General features: G+C 47.0%; 6 protein-coding genes across 6 annotated transcripts; 1 reads left to right on the top strand and 5 right to left on the bottom strand.

Annotated features, from left to right (window-relative positions):
• Window positions 1-223: 223 nt before the first annotated feature.
• AOL_s00006g303 (uncharacterized protein) lies at window positions 224-985 on the bottom strand (the record flags this gene model as incomplete). Its single annotated transcript, XM_011119612.1, has 1 exon — window positions 224-985. One exon carries the CDS (start codon window positions 983-985, stop codon window positions 224-226), a length of 762 nt encoding a protein of 253 aa, XP_011117914.1.
• Window positions 986-1,347: 362 nt separating this feature from the next.
• On the top strand, window positions 1,348-2,712 carry AOL_s00006g304 (uncharacterized protein; the record flags this gene model as incomplete). The annotated part of the gene is made up of 1 exon (XM_011119613.1): window positions 1,348-2,712. The coding sequence occupies one exon, from the start codon at window positions 1,348-1,350 to the stop codon at window positions 2,710-2,712; it is 1,365 nt and encodes a 454-aa protein (XP_011117915.1).
• A 346-nt stretch (window positions 2,713-3,058) lies between these two features.
• AOL_s00006g305 (uncharacterized protein) lies at window positions 3,059-4,579 on the bottom strand (the record flags this gene model as incomplete). Its single annotated transcript, XM_011119614.1, has 3 exons — window positions 3,059-3,733; window positions 3,802-4,417; window positions 4,533-4,579. 3 exons carry the CDS (start codon window positions 4,577-4,579, stop codon window positions 3,059-3,061), a joined length of 1,338 nt encoding a protein of 445 aa, XP_011117916.1.
• Window positions 4,580-4,981: 402 nt separating this feature from the next.
• On the bottom strand, window positions 4,982-7,328 carry AOL_s00006g306 (uncharacterized protein; the record flags this gene model as incomplete). Its single annotated transcript, XM_011119615.1, has 4 exons — window positions 4,982-5,710; window positions 5,767-6,185; window positions 6,240-6,406; window positions 6,496-7,328. The coding sequence occupies 4 exons, from the start codon at window positions 7,326-7,328 to the stop codon at window positions 4,982-4,984; spliced, it is 2,148 nt and encodes a 715-aa protein (XP_011117917.1).
• A 568-nt stretch (window positions 7,329-7,896) lies between these two features.
• Window positions 7,897-8,864, bottom strand: AOL_s00006g307 (uncharacterized protein; the record flags this gene model as incomplete). The annotated part of the gene is made up of 3 exons (XM_011119616.1): window positions 7,897-7,992; window positions 8,059-8,397; window positions 8,598-8,864. 3 exons carry the CDS (start codon window positions 8,862-8,864, stop codon window positions 7,897-7,899), a joined length of 702 nt encoding a protein of 233 aa, XP_011117918.1.
• Window positions 8,865-11,244: 2,380 nt separating this feature from the next.
• On the bottom strand, window positions 11,245-13,081 carry AOL_s00006g308 (uncharacterized protein; the record flags this gene model as incomplete). Its single annotated transcript, XM_011119617.1, has 2 exons — window positions 11,245-11,808; window positions 11,885-13,081. The coding sequence occupies 2 exons, from the start codon at window positions 13,079-13,081 to the stop codon at window positions 11,245-11,247; spliced, it is 1,761 nt and encodes a 586-aa protein (XP_011117919.1).
• Window positions 13,082-15,131: the final 2,050 nt, after the last annotated feature.

The raw sequence follows: 15,131 nt of genomic DNA on the forward strand, positions 1-15,131 counted from the left end.
GCCTTTAACTTTGACAAATGGGACTATTCTCAAATGTCAGAAAGGCGACGGCTGAGCAGGCCTGGAAAACCCCCGGATGGATCTACGATAGCGTAATGCCTCATCACTGATGTAAAAACCTGCTTTGGGTATTCCGTCGTGTGCCGTATATGCCTCATTTCTTCAAGTGTCAAAACTTGGGTCGTCGAATGATTCAATGTTCGAAAGTTCATCTCTAATCGCTTCAAGTAGGAGCCTTATTTCTCACTATAACCTCTATAACACTGATATTCCTGGTCCTTGACGGGAATACGTCGTCAATTTCTTCAAACTCGTCGGATTCCTCGGCAGAGTCGTGATTTTCATCAACATCCATTGCATCTTCGCCTCCTCGACTGCCAGGACCTCGAGCGTTCCGTTCGATTTTTTCTTTAGCCTTCATTAAGTCATCAAATGTCATATGTGACTGGTCGGCTCTAACGTCATCTGTAGCTTCAATCGTTCCAGTTCGTATTTCCACAGATGTGTCCTTCTGGCCCTGGAAATAAAGCCCAAGTCCTAATGCCTTTTCAATTGCGTTCCCGGTAGCCTTGATCGTGACATATTTAGACTTGTCATCGATTATAGCGGTCACTGTTGACGGCCCAGCCTCATTATGGCCTGAATCCCCCTGTCGTCGTTGAAATGCCCGTTTTTGACGTCCACCAGATGCTACCGAGATCTTTGATTGATCTTTGAAAACTGCAAGTGCTTTTCGAACCCTCTTTACGGTAGATACAAATGGGGATTTTGTCGAGACATAGACTGTTTTGGGGTCTGCTGATAGTCTTGGTGGAGGAAGGGGCCGAGGTAATTGACGCTTAACTAATCTCGAATCTTTTTTTTCAACGAAGATAGAAAAGTTGTTAGTCCAATGATTCGTCCATAATAGAATATTCGAGTTCTCACTCTTTGGAAGCTCTTTCGACCGTTTGTGCGACCTTCGCCGTAGATGTGTGTTCGTCATGATGTTGATGTTGATGTTGATATCGATGTTGATGGTATGGTCTTGACAGGACTGTATCGGCTCTGTCTCGTGGTTACTAGGCGGTGGTTCTGTCGCAGAATTTACTTTACGCGACCAAAACTTTCGCAAAGTCTTAGACAACGCGTTTCCCACATGCGCCTTCGTGCACACTCATCCCCTCGACATCATCCCATCCTTCCATCTCTCTAACATTTATATCTCATCGTCAACTTCGCCAAATGCTATTCGCGACTTGATATAGTATTGTATAATTATCTTTATGACCTGTACGACTAGTTCGACTCCCTAATCGCTGCTAAAAGATCAATCTCGGCATTTTCTTAACTCGTAACTTCCATACCATGGACGCAGACTTCCCAGACCCAACAGATTGGATCCAAACTCCGGTACCAGGTCTCCAAGCTCTCGAAACTTCACTCCGGTGCCAGGTCTGCAAGGAGCTCTTCACAGCACCAAAAGTTACCAGCTGTGGTCATACTTTCTGTTCGCTATGCATCCGAAGATGTCTATCAGCTTCCTCGAAATGCCCCACTTGCATGAAGCCGGACGAAGAGCCTCGGTTACGAGATAATATTGTTGTCTCGGAGTTGGTTAGCTCTTTCAATACCATACGAAAATCACTATTGGATACTCTGGTTGCGAAGGAAGAAGCTCGAAAACAAGCTGAGGAAGAAGCTGAACGAGATTCTAGGACCAGACCGAAGGCTGAGAAAAGGAGTTCTTATGACCTCGATGACGATGAGGTAATGGAAGATGCTGAGCCAGTGCATCGACCTCAGGCAAAGAAGAGGAGGCGACAAGACACGACCACATTAAGAAAGCCACAGGAAACAGAACCACCTCGAAGGAGTACTCGAACATCATCACAACGAACAAATTCGAGGGCAGGATCTTCTCAGGTTATTGCCATCCCGGACAGCGACGACGACGATGATGATTTCCAGCCAATTGAGGAATCATCGGAAAGCGAATTCCAGTCAAGCAGCCGGGCGAAGCGGAAATCTGCATCTCGAGCCCCAGATACACCGACGAAGGACTCTGATCTATTTGCTTGTCCGCTCTGTAATCGGCGGAAAGACCAATCAACGATAAATCCTCATGTAAATCGGTGTATTGAAGGAAATAGGTCACCGTCGCCGACACCCGGCCCAGCCAACGGCGCATCATCAGCTGGGACGCCTCTGAGGCGTCAACCTGCAACATTTTCTAACCTATCGAGGTCGCAACATCGGGCACCCTATACCGTAGAAGAAAGGGAAAAACTCCGCTTGCCAAAGGGGAATGCCAGTTTAGCGAAGGAGGCAGACATCAGAAAAAAGCTTCGCGATCATGGAATCCGTTGTGATGTGAAGGGAAAAGAGACCAAGCAAATCTTGTGGACGAGGCTGCAGGAGTGGACCAACCTCTGGAACGCAAATCTTGATTCTGACAACCCTAAGCTTAAACATGTTTTGATTAAAGAGCTGGAGGCCTATGAACGGAGTCAGGCAACCCAGAAGCACAGTGTGGTGCAGGATAAGGATTTCGAGCGAGAGGCTTGGAGCAACACCCACAAACCCGGATTTGACGCCCTCATAGCGAATGCAAGAAATACTGTCTCGCGGAAAAAGGAGAATGGAACAGAGACAAGTGAAACATCGGACTCAGCGGCGGGAGCAAAGGCTGAATTAAATGGCATGGATTCACCCGAGGTAGTTGAGGTTTAGATAGTCTAAGTTTTGTCTTTTTATTTTTGGGAACATCACTTTGGAGTTTTTTTCATTGAGAGTATATTTAGCGTTTGCATAGAAGGTATTTGGAAGCCGAAATCTCTTATACTATTCAGTCTGTATTTCTATCTGGAGGTTAAACCTGCAGGGTCTTCATACATTCTTGCGGATGACCATAAACCTGTATTTATCGAGCAGCGGCATTTCTACCTTAGTAGATTATCTGGATATTAAGTACAAAATATTCACAAGTTCTGAAGATACCAATCTGTCCCAACGCCCGCTGATTAGCCCTAGTAACCCAAACTCCTAAGCATTATCGCTGACTAGACACACCATAGCTCTACGCAGGTAGAGCCTCGCTCTCCTCGTCCCGTTCCTTGTTGGCAGCCTGGGGTATCTGGTCTGCAACATTCAATCCAGCCAGCCGCTCTAGCAGTTTTGCATCTTCCTCTTCTATCTTCCTCTTCTTCTCTTCTTCCAACTTTCTTTCCCTCTCTTTCTCTTCCTTGATGAGCGCCTCGAATTCCTCTTGAACATCATCTTCGATCTCGTTCAGCTTGGTAGTTCCAGGCTCAGTGACGATCCTAGAAATTTCGTCCGTCTCATCCATCTGTTCCTGGAGCTCGTCCATAACCTTCTCTACTCTCTCTACACCTCCTGTGACCTTATTTAATCCGGCCAGAACCTTCGAACCTTGTTCCAAAGTATCAATCAATGCGGCGTTATCGACTGCCTCTTCGATTTTCATCAAAACGCTCTCCAGCGAAGACAAACTATTCGTCACCGTCTGCAACTGTTCTTCCGTCATCTTTTTGCTCTTAAGAGCGGAAAGTGCTGTGATTTTATTATTGGCCAAAATGGCTTGTTTTGCCTTAGTCTGTAGAGCTGTGATCCTAGATGATAGAGCATCGACTTTGAGATTTTGTGTTATGATTAAATGTTTTAATTGTGCTGTCGTGATATCTGATTGCGAGATTGGTTGGAGAGCCGAGTCTGCGGGCTTGAATTTAATAGTCTGGCCATCCTTTAATCAGTATAACCCGTGAGATAGATTGGAAAGAAAAACAGAAGAACACAACATACCTTTCCCTGAACGCTCGCCTCCCCCAAATCTCTCGACAAATGCTTCACCAAAACCTTCACATCCTTCTCACTCAACTGAATCTTCTTATCGATAATATTCCTGATCTCATGCTCCAACGTCTCCAACGTCATGATCCTATCAATATCCCGTTGACCCTGAGACATAACCTTAATAACCTTCTGGGATACCTCTTCAACGTTTTTCACAACCACAACTTCCCCGTTCACTAACTTTGCACTAACAGCCCCTCCTCCCACACCAACTTGCTTCAACCCCCATGATAAAACCTTCCAGGGATCTACCCACGGTTTGTAGTATATACTCCCTTCCCTTGCCAAAAAGTTCTTCAGAGGGATAAACTCCTCGGATGCAATACCCTCGTTTATAACACATCCCAAACTGGGGGTTCCATATTCCCGGGTAGTAAGTGACGGTAATAGTAACGATGTTATCGGGAGGATGAGGTGGTCAGTTGAGGAAGTAGAGGACGGGATTAAACCGGCGTATGTCGCTTTTGAAAGAGCTGTCTTCCAGGCTGTGATGTTGGCTATATATCCATCTGGGTTTACGGTTTGAAGAGGGGCGAAGTCTGAGTAAAGTGATGGGAGACGGGCTCTGGAGTTTTAGTCTTTTTTGTTAGTCATATTTTTTGTTTGTTGCGATATGTTGATATCACCCGGTATAACAACGATGGTGATGGTGATGGTGATAAGGGGAATATAGTACGCACTTGCGAAAATCCTCTTGGGTAAGGATGAAGGATAGAAGTTCACTCATGGCTGATGTATTTGCATAGAGCAAGATACGGGAAGATAGTTGGAGGGTAGATGAACGAGAGATGGGACGAGTCAGTTATGTTTGAATCTTCTGGCGCGCGGTGGAAAGTCGGGTGGTTTGACGTCAAAACAACACGAGATTAGAACACCAATGTGTGGGAGTTTCAAGCTTCCGAATCCGGAACATGTACGAAGTGTCGTATGCATATGGTATCGTCGAGTCCATGAGTTATGACTTCACCAGATATCTCTTGGATTTTAATGTAAGACACCTTTATTCCCCATCAGCCGAAATAATATAGTATTGAGAAAGGGATCTCCCAGAGATGTCATAAATAAAAAGCGACATAAATATGTACGAGTAATAGTAAGTTAATGCCACCTGGCCTGCTCACAACTGCTCTCATAGCGGCCCATCCGCCCCAGGGCTCTCATCCATAGTCATGACCCCGGGAGCGTCGCCATTCGGTGTCTGGGGAATTAGAATGCTTCGTCTCTTTCCATCGAATCTTGGTTTTTCAGCTTCGCCATCATCATCCTCATCTAAGGCCTCTTCCTCATCCCCATTTTCAACTTCAACCACCTCCTCGCCGGTCCCACCAACCCCTGTATCAATTTTCAGGTCTAACAAGTTCACATATCCTGAATCTAACCTCATCTGTTCCACGAACCGCCGTATCAGGACGAACTCCGTACTGACGTACTTAGGCATAGCAACATCAATACAATGTCTAGCTTGTGCGAATTTACCAAGCCGTATCCATGTTTCTGCAGCGAGGACGTGCCACATGGCAGCTTTCCGCCGTCTGCCGCCCCATCCACCACTTCCTGCACCCTGTCTGACAGCATAACAGTCACCGACCCGTTGTGATATTAGAGCTCGGCCTACTGTTGGTCTAATGTTTAGATCTAGTGCCTTTATTGCCCATTTGGCAGCGAGTTCAGCAGAACTACCACCAGCTAGACGTAATAATTCAACTGTAACAAGAAGACAGCGAAGCGCAGCATAAATAGCGCGAAACCGAGTGACGTAAGAGTAACAAGCAGCGTCTAAGTAGACGTCTATCGTATCCGCTCTTATTTTCGGTGTAATTGGTTGACCAGTTAGCAGCAGCGAAATTATAGTCATTTCCTATTGCGCCACCAAGTTAGCAGACTATGATTAAAACCTCAATTAAGAAACCATACCTGTGCTCCGGCAACATGTAACCAAGCCTTGTCGTTATTAAAATCCGTCCGTATCGTATTATAAACATCATAAGCTAGCTTCCAATCTCTCAACATAAACGACCAATCCGCCAACTTTCTCATCTGCGCCTCTGGAGTCATCGGATCGTACGAGTTCGTCGCAGAGTCAAAGTTACTAGCGGTTGCAGAGCTTGACGTGGATCGAGTGCCTGTGGAGCCGAGAAATCTTCGGGAAAACGATAGCACACGGCCGCCTATACCTTTTCTTCGGGATAATATTTGGTCGTTCCAGCTAGCAATGTTTCTTTCCATGAACGGTATTACGCTTTGGGCGACCATTTCTCGAACCATCGTTTTTATGGCAGCTTCATCGGAGCCGTGAATGAACCGACTGGATGCATCGCTTTCTATGTCCTCTTCTATGGCAGGCCTTAGAGAGTGACTAAAAATGTGGAAGAGTTCATAATACATACCTTGATGAGCGTGGAGATCGGCTAGTTCTTCTGAAGCAGGCAACCATTGACTCTTGGCCACCGGAACTGAATCTTCATCTGATACAATACACGTCGTTGACCTTAATCTTATCAAGTGACAATGTAATCCGAAATGTCGCTTCATCTGCTCAAACAGAGCTGCCGACCTAATAATGTCAGTCTCAGCATCTCTACCAAAACTTTTTGAACTACCGTTTTGAGACCTAGCAAAAGCTTGAGGCATGGGAGTACCAACTTCACAATATCATCCTTGTCCTCATCATGGACAAGTACATAGTAGCGGAGGTATTCCTTATTGACATATCCCGGAACATTGACCTCTGATCCAGATTTGTACAATTGCCGTAAAGTATCGATGGGTGTTGTATTCCTTGATGAGATCGCGATCAAACAAGCGACAGGGTGGGCCCAAGTCTCATGCGGTGTAACCGGAAACCCAGATAATATCTTCCGTAAATACAACAAATAGAATGCCTGGCCCGTATGGCTCTCTGTTTCTGTGGCCAAATTTGTATCGATAAGCTCTTCAGCGTGGCTTAGATGTAAATCGAGTAATTCGTCGGCTAGCGGCAGTTCTTCCGAGTTTATCGCCTCTGGTATTCCAGCATTGGTCCCACCATATTCTCCATTCCTGAATGAGTTTCCACTTGCACTTCCTTTCCGTTCCGATTTCTGGACAACATCTGATAGCCGGACGAACCTGACAGCAAAGTCTTCGAAGGGTACACTACTTCCTTGCGAATCCCGAGCTGTGATTCGTCCTTGTACCTTCTCACCATATGGTCGGATCAATTGGTAGAAATCTGGGAGTCCCTTTTCGCGAACAACTTCGTCAACGTCATCGGATACATGGACAGCGATATGAGGAACGAAAGCGTGGTGAATGACGGATTTTATATCGTCGACAATGTCTCGAGGTAAGCTGGCGCCCGTGCCGGCAAACAAGGAGGTGAGAGAAGTCGTTGATCCTGTCGATGCAATAGAGGAGCGGAGATTGTACATTGGCGAAGCTTTGGAGGTGCTCATAGCAGAGCGAGCCCGCGGGGGTATCTCGAGTGGGAGGGCCATGTCTGCGGATATCGATCTTCAAGAATTCGAGGTAGTCCCAGCTGGGGCTGACCTTCGCTGTGCGGCAAATAGGGTGTTGACTGGGCAGGTTATGGGAGGTCGTTCATCCGGCTTCACCAGTCGAAGAAAATAGGCGTCGGAGCGACATTAGTTAAGCTACCGAGTGGAGCGCCATGATGAGATAGGATGATGATGAAGGGATGGAGAGGTGGAGAGATGTCGGCGTGGAGAGGTCGGCTGTCGGCTGGTCAGAAGCTCGAATGAGGTAGCTGGCCTGAACCAGCCAAATGTGGCCGGCTGACGTCGCACAAAGATCCCAGCTCCAAAATGCAACGTCTACAACGCAACTCTCAACACATTGAAACGGTTAGCCTATCATCTTCGAGATCTTCAAGCTTCAATGCACCACGATATCTCGAATAGACGGGATTATACAAACCTCGTGATAGTGCGTGAAGAGGGGAGGGAAATAGAAGGAGGAGGAGGAGAGAAAGGACAGAAGAGGGGAAAAAAAACAAAAACAAAACAAAAACAACGTCCCCCTCCCCGAAGGTTTACCGTAAAACCTTCAGGGAGAACCCCTCTTCGCCTTCCTCGCCTTCCGCCTCCTCCGCTTTCCCTCGACGGCCCTCTCCAGGCGCCACCTCCTATAGCTCCTCTGTTGCTAGTATGTATAATTAGTGATTCTGCACAATGTAATTATAGAGATCGTAGGTGTCGTATCACGTACCCCTTCTGCCCCCTCCCTCCGGCACGGGCTGTCCCGTACTAAAGCCCCCACGATATCGGGAGGGAGGTGGACGCTCCACACGTCCACCACCAACCTCCTCATCCCCCCCACCAGTGGCTCCACGATATCTGTCTCCACTGGGTCGATGTCCATAGGATCATCGAACACCATGGGCCCCCCCTCTGGTGTCGCCACCACGACTGCCTTCTCCTCCTCCTCCTTCTCGGGGCCCTTAGCCCCTCCTCCACCCCCCTTCCCCCCCTGGGCCTTCACCTCCTTGGCCCTCTTCTCCTTCTTCTTCTCCTTCCGCTTCTTCGCCTCCTCCTTCAAGTTCCTCCTCTTCCTCCCCTTCCCCTTAGCCTTGGGGACCCCTCCTCCCCCTCGTCGTCGGCATCGTTATCTTCTTCTTCTTCTTCTTTTTCTTTTTCTTCCTCGTCTTTCTTTTCCTCCTAAAACTCACAGAACGACTAATTAGTCTCTATTGACATGATATATATTCTGATAAAACGTTGTAAACTGTAATCGAAGAAGAAACTTACCACCGCCACGGCCTTCCTCATCTTAATGGCCCTCTTCCCCAACTTCTCCGCCCAGGAGGCCAGGTTTTTGAGGTCCCTGAGGACCTCAACCAAAACCTCCTCCCCCCCCTCCGTCCCCATGTAGGTGAAATCTATCACCTCGACAACATCTTCGAAGGATGAACCATGGGTCCATCCTTCGAAGATGATGTCCCTCACCCCTTCCATTGTCGGGGCCCCCGTGGCCGCCGACAAGGAAGCGGGTGGCATCGCTGTCGAATTGCTCATTTTGGAATAGTTTTTGGTGGCTTGGAAGTGGTGATGATGGTGGTGATGGTGGTGATGAGAATAGGAATGGAGATGGAGATGAAAATGGAGGTGGAGGTGGAGGTGGGAGGAGAAAGAAAAAAAGTCGTTGCTGTAGGGTCTGTGATTTATGGTAGAAACAACGAGTCTCGGCTCAACAGAAGCTATAAACGCCAATTGCACATTACGACTTCAAGTTCTCAAGCTACAAATTTAGAGTCCATTAGGTTTAACATTTGTAAATGCTAGACCAGCTTATAGATATCACGAGGTAGCCTTACAATCGAAGCTTAGGTAGGCATGAACAGAATTAAATAATTATCAAATCTTCGATTATCTAGCAAATATTGATAGTTACGACCAACCAGCTTGTGGGTGTGTGACTACTATTCGTGCATTGATTCACTTGAACTGGTCCTCAAAGAGAGGAATAACTATATTTTATTGATTCTGCTAACCATCGACCAAAGGCCTTGCAGCTCTAAAAGCTGCACGACAAAATTACCGTCGTCGCTTTCTTTCTTCTTTCTCTCTCCTCCTTCGACTCGCTAATAGAGAAACAGACGACCTCCAGCTCTCTTTTCTTCCTTAACCCTTTGGGCACCCCGGGAGCAGCATTGCCCAAGCTGGAACTATGGTAACATAAAGACTTGACCAAAGTCTACGTTCGGTCTCGCAACCAAATTGTGTATATTTGCCAGGTCCCTCCTGCTCCCGAGGGCAACACGACTCTGTCGGCGCCCTCTAGTAAAGCTCCAGGTAAATCAACTTCCGAGTAAAGGGCAGCTGCCCAGGGCAGCCCAACTCCTTACTCTGATGAAGGCACCGGGAGTATCAAACGCGTCTTTGAAGTGAATTAGGTATAGACCTCTCTAGTATTCTGGGACCCATCCCCTTCTCCTTCCTCGCACTAGTATTCAAAACGCCAACAATTCTCAAGACGCTCCTCTTTCTTTTGAGCTATAAGTCAGTGTTAGTTAGCAATATCCCACAGTAGCTATCAAGCCGTCAAGTGCAAGCCTCATACCCGGATACCATTCAGATATTGAATCCAAGTCCTACAAAATTTCCAGGCCGGAGCCTTGCATTATGATTTCCCAAGTTGTGGAAAAGGCCTTTGAGATATCACGAAGAACTCCCTGGCGGGCCTGGAAATGGCCAAAAGATTTGGTAGTGGCATGGCCAGGAGGCCAGCCACGTTGTAACTACCTCCGGCCAAATCCCATGAAACAAGCCTATGGGTTTCAATATTTTAGTCAGCTAGAAAACATAAGGAACAAACGAAATACTGCAGTATCATACTTATGGAGATCGGCCGGATAGTAAGAATATCTAGGCCGCGAGACCGCCGTTTCTATGGACGGGATGGGTTGGGTGTAGAGTTGGGTGTCGTGAGATACTTAGGCTATGGAAGAGGTGACTGAAAAGAGATTAGGGAGGTTTGGATTAAGGGCTTCTTTATCAATTTATACACGGTTGGGGAGTCTGGCGACGAGACAACAATTAATATGTGCTCTCCTTGATCAACCATGAAGTCTCGTTGTCCAGACACAATTCTTACGATAGATCCTTTTATGCCAAATTCCACCGCGTCGCAATACCATTACCAATAGGTACTTACATAGTAGGTAATTATTCAAGAAATTCAAATCGGTTCCTCGATTGATTTTCCGGCAAAATTTAAAACTAGGTAGGTACGATGATATTGACAAATAGACAATACAGTTTAGTAGTTTCAAGATCTGGTACTCTATGCCGCCGTATTTTGATGATTGATAGCCATAACCGGTGTTAATTCATATTGTAAGCATAGACCTATACGAAAATTTATGCTTCGTCTTGACGACTCCAGATTCCTACGATCACAAGCACTCCCTTACGAAAATGATTGAAGCAATTCTCGAAAAAAAAAAAATTTCTCATTCCTGAATAATAGTTTATGCATAAGGCTGAAATAAACAAGAAACAAGAATAGAAGCGCCTCCTATGCATAAAAAGCATCATATGTTAATGCCATGTATCGTATGTAAAAAAAAACACCACCACCTAAAACATGAACATAAACATGTGTTCAAAAAAAAGAAGTGTATCAATACGTATCCGAATATTCGCCTGTGCAGTTTGTCTCCTGTGCAGTTAATAATAAGCAAGAAAGTTTTTCCCATCCATAAAATGCAAGGCAGAAAGAAAAGCCCATGACAATAAAGCAAAATACAGACTTGCTTCAAACGCCTCGACTTTAAAAAAAATCAGGATTGCACACTGCATAAGTATAAAGATCGCCCATGCGCCTTCAAAAAATATAGCTTCGAACTCTCAAAAGAAAAAAAAGCATGATGTATGCAGAGATGTTCGAAACTATTCACCACCAGCTCCTGGCTTCGTCAGGAGAAAGCTTGACACCGCCATCGTCATCTTCACTATCGATCAGTCCCAAGGTAAGAGCACCAGGACCTTTCATAGCAGTCTCAACAATTGCTTCAAGGTCCAGTTGGTTCTGTTGCTCATTTGGCTTTGCACGATACTTCTTGAGCAAGCTCGTCATCTGCTCCCCAGCTTCGTCAACGTAGGTCATGGTAGATCCGGTGACAATACCTGAGTTGCTAGAGCACCTAACAAACATGGCAGCCCTTTGTCTAGTCATCTCATCGAGAATCTTCTTAGTTTCTCGTCTAAGCTTAGATTGTCGTTCCCGGAGCTCCTTGAGATGTTGATGAAGGCCCTGGATGCCACGAATTTTTTCCTCCTTCTTCTTGTACCTGCCGGTATTCTCGAGGGTAGAAAGTCCCGCTTCCATGATCTCGATCTCAATATCGGTGCATTTCTCAGCTTGACTAAATTTTATATCTCGCTTTTGAATTGCCTGCCAATCGGCTTGTTCGCGAAGACCCAGCGTGACTTGGTTAACTCGACGGGGGAAGAATCTCTGTTTGGAAAAGAAAGAATATCTAGTTAGCCATGTGCCCTTATCCTTATTTCTGTTAATAGTGAGTGTGCTATACCTTTGCTTCAGTCAGGAACTCATTCAAGAGCTTCTTCATCTTCTCGTTGAGCTTTTTGTGCTTGAGAATGCCAGACCCACCAATTCCTCCGGCGACCATATCACTTTCCTCGTATTTCTCGGCGAGTAAGTATTTAGCATCCTTCAGGACGGCCTTGATGACTTCCTCAGCTGCCTTCTCTTCCCCACCGTATCTGCGAGCATAGACCTGGTGAACATCCTCATACTCCGCTCCCACATCGTAGGCGTGATGGAGTATGTAGAGGGTGCAGCTCTTGAAAGGTTCACCCTTCGTAGCTGCAGCGCCCCCCTCGACCTTCTTCCTGGCCTTTTGCTCGACCTTGGCGAGCTCCTCCCCGGCTTGTTCGGGTTCACCGTTCCCGACTGGCAATTCTCGAGAGGGTACGAAGTTTCGTGCATGTGGGGAAAACTTGTACTCGCTCTTGTCAATGGCCTGCCTCTGTCGGTAGGCGGGGTGTCCGGAGACACCCTCTTGGTGGTGCCCAAACTTGGGCCTTCCCCTGACCTCAGGGGACAAAGGAGCCGGCGGTGGGATGGAGCCATACTGCCCCGGGACGAACGGCTTGGCGGACGGATTAAGTCCCCTCGCCGATCGTTGGGCCTCCTCCTCTTCTGCCTTATTATATGGGACGGCAGCGTCGACGGGCTCGGCGGGTGGGACTGGAAGGTTCCGTCGGAACCTTGGGTGGATCCAAGTCTCGTCCCGAGGCTTGGTCCTGGTGTCCTCGAAGAACTCGCGGATGAACTCCGCATAAGCGGAATCCATCCGCGAGTTCTTCGAGATCCCAGCCTCCGAAAAGGCTGGGATGGGGACACCGGTTTGGCGGGAATGACCGTCCGCCAGGAGGGAATGTCCATCCTCCTTTGAGGGGGGGCGGGAATGTCCATCCGCCTGGAGGGAATGACCATCCTCCTTTGCAGTGGGGGAAGGAGGCACTGCACTCCTTCTTTGCTCCCCGAGCTGCTCCCACCTCAGCTCCCTGCCTCGACGAAACGTCTCGGCCTCTGCGACTCCCTCAACGAGCCGCCCCGACCCCCCAGCACCATGGCTGGGATGGGTCCCCCCCCTCCCAAAAACCCCCCTCCCGGCCCTGCCCGTCAGCGACGGGCACCCGGCCGGTTTGCTGGGCCCCCTTGGGCTTCCAGCGGCGGTGACGCCACGGTTGGCGTCCGCCATTGCCTTTTCTTTGGGCCATCGCGACAAGACAGGGACGAAATCTATAGCACAATACCAACTTGTTAGTAAAAATGCAAAAGTAGACTATGTGAACAAGGAAGAGTCTTAAGTAACTTACCTGTCTTTCGAAAAACGAAGAAAAGATGCGAACGAGAAAGAACAGACAGGGGCAGATGGCTTTAATGAGAGACTATTAGAATCAAGTACGAAGAAAACTTGAAGGTAGATAGAAACATACCAAGATCCCGAAATTAAAAGAAAGTTGCCTGTGAAATCAGAAACCAGTTAGTAGAGTCAATGAGACACAATGGGAAGTTAAGTATGATGACGATGATAAATGGAAGGTGAGATGGCTGTGAACGAAGCCGGGAGCTGTGGTAGATGGCTTCTCTGAAGTAGGGCGGATGCGAATAGAGGGAAGAAGAAAGGAACACTACCTTCCAATAACACGTCTAGGAAAGATGATGATGGATAAAAAGGAGGGAAATGACGATGATGATGACGAAGCAGAAGAAGGTGATGACCGAAGGAGATGATGAGGGAGAAGGTGATGAAGGTGAACAGAAAAGAACACCCCCAGAGACGATCGAGATCAAAACAAAATGAGGGAGAAGAGGGAACGGGAAGATAGATATGAAGAAGGAAGATGGTGATCAAGAAAGATGATCAAGTGAGATGACCAAAGTCGATGACCAAGAGAGGTGACCAAGCTTGGTTGGAAGGAGAATGAGGATGAAGATGAAGGAGAGCAGGACGGGTGGAAGACTAAATAGGAAGAAGGACCACAAGAAAGTCAGGTGATCGATATCCGAGGCAACTGAGGATAAGGCAGCAAAGAACAACCAGAAGGCCTCAAGAAGTAACCAAGATTGCAGCAAAGATAAGATGAAACAAAAGAGGATAAACAAAACGAGAACGAGATCTCAGATCCGTCAGCTAGATGGAATGATGAGATGATTGATGTAGACAGTAGCAAGCTTGCTAGATTTCGTGACCTCGATGGGAAACAGGAAACAATCTCGATGGAAAAGCAACCTCGATGAGATGGAAGGTGGGTTGTGAAGAAGAGATGAACTCGACGGGGGAGAAGAGGAGGTAAGGGAGAAAAGACTTACTTTAGAGGCGAGAAGCCGATTGACAGAAAATTGCGTGCGTATATACGGAGAATTATATACAAGCAATGGTGCTTACAGCAGAAAAGCTGGTGAAGCGTGAAGCGCGGAGTGTGATGAAAAGAAGACGGAGGGAGCTGAAGCACAAGTCTTTAAATACTGGGTGTTTGGGATGTGTTGGTCGTGTTGTATTTACGCAGGTAACACAAGATTAGATCGACAGCCGGTTACGAGACTGTCGACAGCCTCTGTTACGCCTGCCCCAGGATCCCTTGGCAAGGTTTCCTAAAACAGCTTAGCACTCTGCTTTGTTTCTCAACTCTATATGTTCTCTCAGAGGGTAGTATAGTATTCGGGGTGAAGATATAAAGTTGTATGAATAGAAAGTGTAACACGGTATAAAGCTGTGAGACTAAATACTGTTCAAGTAGGTTGTAAGCTAAGTTGATAAGTTGACCGATGGAGTTCTAAGATAAACCGAGAACTACCATCGCTCAAAGGTCTCTAAGTACATGATGAAGTTTACATACAAATCATAGACATGAGTTCCGTCGTAGATTCTGGTCGTCGGTCGACCAACGAAGGAACCGACAGACATTTGGGCTTGGCGTCAAACATTGCATGAGACGGGCCAGTGCCAGGGATTCACAAGTCTGGTTACGAGACTGCATAAACTCTTTTTTGCGTAAAACCAATATTTATAACTTGAGGTTCCCTACGGTCACACTTAAACCCGATTGAACTGCTTCTCAATCGAACCCTTTGGGCTTTTCTTTAAAGCGTGGCCCCAGACACCAAACAGTTATATAGCTATTATATTTCAAAGTATTTAATACTATATTGCCAAACTGTGCCAAGTTATGTCAAGTAAAAACAATATATTGTTTTATATAAAAAATTGGAAGGCCCACCCACCAAATTCTGCCGGGGGATGGTGG

This window comes from Orbilia oligospora, assembly GCF_000225545.1.
Source record: "Orbilia oligospora ATCC 24927 unplaced genomic scaffold scaffold00006, whole genome shotgun sequence".
Classification (NCBI taxonomy): Eukaryota; Fungi; Ascomycota; class Orbiliomycetes; order Orbiliales; family Orbiliaceae; genus Orbilia; species Orbilia oligospora.